We start from the raw sequence: 4,182 nt of genomic DNA, 5'->3' as shown, positions 1-4,182 counted from the left end.
TGGTTTGTGTCTCCGAAAAAACTGTATCCACTGTTTTATGGCATCTTCTTTCACAATGTAAGCTTACGGGAAAAGTCTTTTCGGGGGCGCAGTGCATCAAGTAACAATGTAATGACACAGTTTGACCACTACGACAACTGGCTTCAAAGCCTGGCGCTCTTTTCATGTGAGCTTGGATTATAGCACGCCAAGTAAGGCTGTTCACCCCTGAATGTTGAATTGAGTGAGGATGAATTTTGAGGCTTAGCATAAAGTAAAACAGTCTCATTTTAGAAAAAAACATGATAACATGAGAGGAATAGATGCTATTGTCAGGATGCTACTGCTTCTTTATTGCAAGCCATTAGAGTTGTTTGATGTGAAAGTCTTAAAAAATATATATCTTTACCATCTGATACAAGTGCTCCATAAAGCTTAACAGGATATTATTACCTGTTTAAATTGAAGTGCACTGAGTGAGTGATGACACAGCCTCGACATCTAGTTGATAAAATGTTTTCAAAGCCATAAAAACTGTGGCAGTGGCTCCCGAGGCCGACTGGAACAGGGACTAAATCATTTGCCTATCTCCTGCAGAATTTTCCGCTGACCCATTTGCATCCGTACACTTTGAACCAAACAATTACCGATGCAGCAGCTCTCAGCACAGTACACAAAGACAGCTATGGTTTGCAGTGCGCACGTGTTTGCGTCAAACCCAACTTCCTCTTTCTCTGCGGTTAGCTCAGAATAATGCTGTGACGCTACTCACAACCTCGTTCAGGACTTCTGCTGTACTTATATAACCTGACGCCGCGCGGGTTCAACAGAATAGACACAGCTGCAGATCTCCCAAGAGCAACTCAACACGGAATCGCACTTCTACACTGCGTTGTTGTCATGCCGAGTCTAGTCGCATCACCGCCGAGAGAGCTACAGCACCTCAACATGGACACTGACAACAAGAAGAGGGGGAAAGAAAGGTAGATACTATATTATGACGGATGTACTGGATCCACTTTTTTTGTGTTGTGCTGATCAACCTTTTAGTACAAGACGAACATCTTGGTGAAATAAGCCTCATTGCGTTGTCTTTGTTTGGTCGACCAGGGGAGGAAACCTGAAGTGTCAGCTTAGAACGTCTCAAGCCCCTAACACTGACGGGTAAGTGAAGAAAACCTCTCTGGAGGAAACCAAACGGCTGAACTGTTGACATGTTCATTGCATCTGTGAGTGACACCGCGCCCCTCTTTTGCAGGCTTTGTTTCGAAGAGATGTCCCAGTGGTCCCAATCGCTGGAGAGGCTTCTATCATCCAAATGTAAGTTAGTTATTCCCACAGTCTAACACTTTCACAGTCGGTATTCATCCTCGACGTTGGCTAACTGTTGCCGAATTCTCCTATCTGTTCAGACGGCACGAAGATCTTCCAGGCCTTCTTGAAGACAGAGTTCAGCGACGAAAACATTGAGTTTTGGCTGGTGTGCGAGGACTATAAGAAGATTAAGTCTTCCTTCAGGATGTCAGCCAGGGCCAAAAAAATCTTCAAACGCTACATTCAAGCAGAGGCTGCGAGAGAGGTATGTGCAGAGGTCTCTTAATGCAGACAGATGCACTGCTGCTGTGAGTTTACCGTTTCTGTCCGTGCTCATTATTCTTTCCTCTGCTTCCAGATCAACATTGATCACAAGACCAGAGACTTGATCAGGCGCAACATTAAGGCGCCCACCACGGTGTGCTTCGATGATGCCCAGAGGATCGTCTACAGCTTGATGGAGAGGGACTCGTACCCGCGTTTCCTCAGGTCCGACATCTATCAGGCTCTACTTGACTCCACGTCAGAATCAGTGAAGATGTAAAGAAACTAGATGCCCGAGACATCATCTTTGTAGACGTTGGACTGCGAGGCTGATCCCAATGCTGTACTACCTGAGAGAAGCTGTGTTGCGTGTTTGCTCGTCCTGGGACCGCGGGTGGCAATTCCTTAATGCCACAAGTACCAAAGACATTTCCTGGAGCTGGAAAGGACATGCTTTAGGGTTGACCATGGCCACATTGGACTGGGTGATAGAGTAGAAGGCAGCTCAGTTGTAAAAAAGCTGAAGAGGGTTTGCTCAGAACCAGCTGGTATATTGTAAAAGGATATGGGTCAAGGCCAAGAATGGCTACAGTAGTACATGAGTCAATGCTGTAATAGCTGCTAAAGCAAAAGGACTTTCCAGGGATGCTACGTTTGTGCTGTGAAAATGCTGGGGACTTTCTATAGAGACAGCAGGAAGTGTATGTGGTGCAAACAACAGCTTCCACTGATCGCTTTATCTGCGCACCGCCTTAGGGTTATTGTTATCCCACTAAAGCAGTAGAAAAGTAGATGCTCTCCAGATGTGGATTTTCATGCGCAGCATTATGCATTTAAAAGTTACTGACACAGTGAAATAACTGATGTGTTACAACTATCATAATCTGTTATAAGCTATACCGTATGTTGAAAGGCATCCCACAGCTAAAAAAAAAGCAAGTGAAAATGTTGTGTATGTGAATATTTAGATGGATCTGTACATATTTAATAAAATATTATATTTGCATTGATACCTATATGAAATCAATTTATTTGAACCGTAAGATGTGTTCTTAGAGGGAAAGTCACAAGAGAAGTCAGGTTCCCATCAGTCATTCGATACACATTAACTTGAGAATCCTGACTCAGTCACCAATTCATTCATTCATTATTCATTCATTCATTCATTCATTCACATATTCACTCACAGTTGCAGTGTTACTGGCTTGTGGTTATGGGGAGTTTAGAAGTGCCTACAGCAGCACAGTTCAGCATGAATACTTAGTCATGCTCCTGCAATAATGAACAGTGCACAGTGACTCACATTTCTGAAGCTATGTGTCCTTGTCATGTTTATACATTCTGGATTTTACTTAAAGGGGCACTGTGTAGTTTTGAGAAGAAATTCAATCTCAGAATTATAATAGTCATGAGGTAATAATACAAACTCAAATATATCTATTTAATGAACAAGCTGTTCTCAGAGGAAAATAACCAAGAACACTGTTTGAAGCCAGAAAGGTGGCAGGGTCCGTCACATATAAATAAAGCAAAACAGTATGAACTTGTCAGTTTGTTCATTCAATCATGAAAATGAAGAGAGTTTGTTTATTTGGTCAAAAAAAACTTTAGTCTATGACGATCTTTCTATTCTGATTATAATTTCTTCCTACACAGTGCACCTTCAAAGAAACAATTTGATTTCAAACAATTTCGGGAAATATGCTTATTATCTTTCTTGTATTAGTATTAGATGAGAACATTATCTCTCTCTTATCTGTACATTCAGTATGAAGTCAGCTAGCTTAGCATAGCATAAATGCTGGAAATAGCTAGCCTATTTGTGTCCAGAGGTGACAAAATCCATTTACCAGCACTTCTAAAGCCCACATATTAACACGTTACACATCATTTGCTGAAAGCGTACAGAAACAGAATATGTTTGAACAGAGACAGGCCGGCTGCGTCCCCTTGTTTCCAGTTTATGTGCTAAACTAAGCTAAGCTAACCAGCTGTTGCAGATACCATATCTGTTCTATTGACGTGGGGTACAAATTGTCTCATCTAGCTCTCAGAAAGAGTGAATGTGTGTATTTCATTGAAGCATCAGTTTGAGGTGTTAACACAGAGTGACACATTCAGCCCATTCCTGTTCCATTTGGTCATGTTAAAAGACTCAAGATATGTTGTTCATCATTTTGAGCACAGTTCAGTTCAGCCCTGCACGTCAGATGTCTTTGGCAACTTTGAGGTTACCACTGGAGTTTATAATAAGAAATAGAAACGGTTCTGTGGGTTTAAACTGTGCCTGGCTGCCCAGCATGAGGTTTTAACGCAGATCAGCGAGGTTTGAAGGGTTAACAACTGGCACCGCAGTGAGACCTACACTAATAACGCTCCCACCTACGCGGCATCTGTTCTTACATCAGCCTTCAATTTGTCATCAGCCTTTCATGCTTTTTGAATGTGTTTCAAGCCCTTCCCACCATTCATTCAGCCTTCGTTTCAAGCAATCTTTCAATTATCAGTGTAGCAATCAGACATCACCCTCAAGAACTGTTCTCAACGAGGCAGAGAGGGTTTAAAACTGAAAGTATGTACATATCACAGAAAACCCAAAGAGGAAGCTTTTCTCTGGGAACCCAT

General features: G+C 42.2%; 1 protein-coding gene across 1 annotated transcript; it reads left to right on the top strand.

The window, feature by feature from the left end:
- The first annotated feature begins 763 nt into the window (after nt 1-763).
- Nucleotides 764-2,569, top strand: rgs13a (regulator of G protein signaling 13a). The gene is made up of 5 exons (XM_030401733.1): nt 764-962; nt 1,090-1,143; nt 1,238-1,299; nt 1,392-1,558; nt 1,652-2,569. The coding sequence occupies exons 1-5, from the start codon at nt 880-882 to the stop codon at nt 1,835-1,837; spliced, it is 552 nt and encodes a 183-aa protein (XP_030257593.1). The 5' UTR covers nt 764-879; the 3' UTR covers nt 1,838-2,569.
- Nucleotides 2,570-4,182: the final 1,613 nt, after the last annotated feature.

Source organism: Sparus aurata, chromosome 21 (genome assembly GCF_900880675.1).
Source record: "Sparus aurata chromosome 21, fSpaAur1.1, whole genome shotgun sequence".
Taxonomy (NCBI): Eukaryota; Metazoa; Chordata; class Actinopteri; order Spariformes; family Sparidae; genus Sparus; species Sparus aurata.
The sequence above is the reverse complement of the archived record's forward strand: the minus strand, read 5'-3'. Positions and strand labels throughout refer to the sequence as shown.

What these genes read in the sequence shown, in the direction of transcription:
- rgs13a (XM_030401733.1), top strand. Translation starts at nt 880, where the DNA reads ATGCCGAGTCTAGTCGCATCACCGCCGAGAGAGCTACAGCACCTCAAC. An exon ending in AAGAAGAGGGGGAAAGAAAG is followed by an intron (nt 963 to 1,089) that starts GTAGATACTATA and finishes TTGGTCGACCAG; the next exon opens with GGGAGGAAACCTGAAGTGTC. An exon ending in CAAGCCCCTAACACTGACGG is followed by an intron (nt 1,144 to 1,237) that starts GTAAGTGAAGAA and finishes CCTCTTTTGCAG; the next exon opens with GCTTTGTTTCGAAGAGATGT.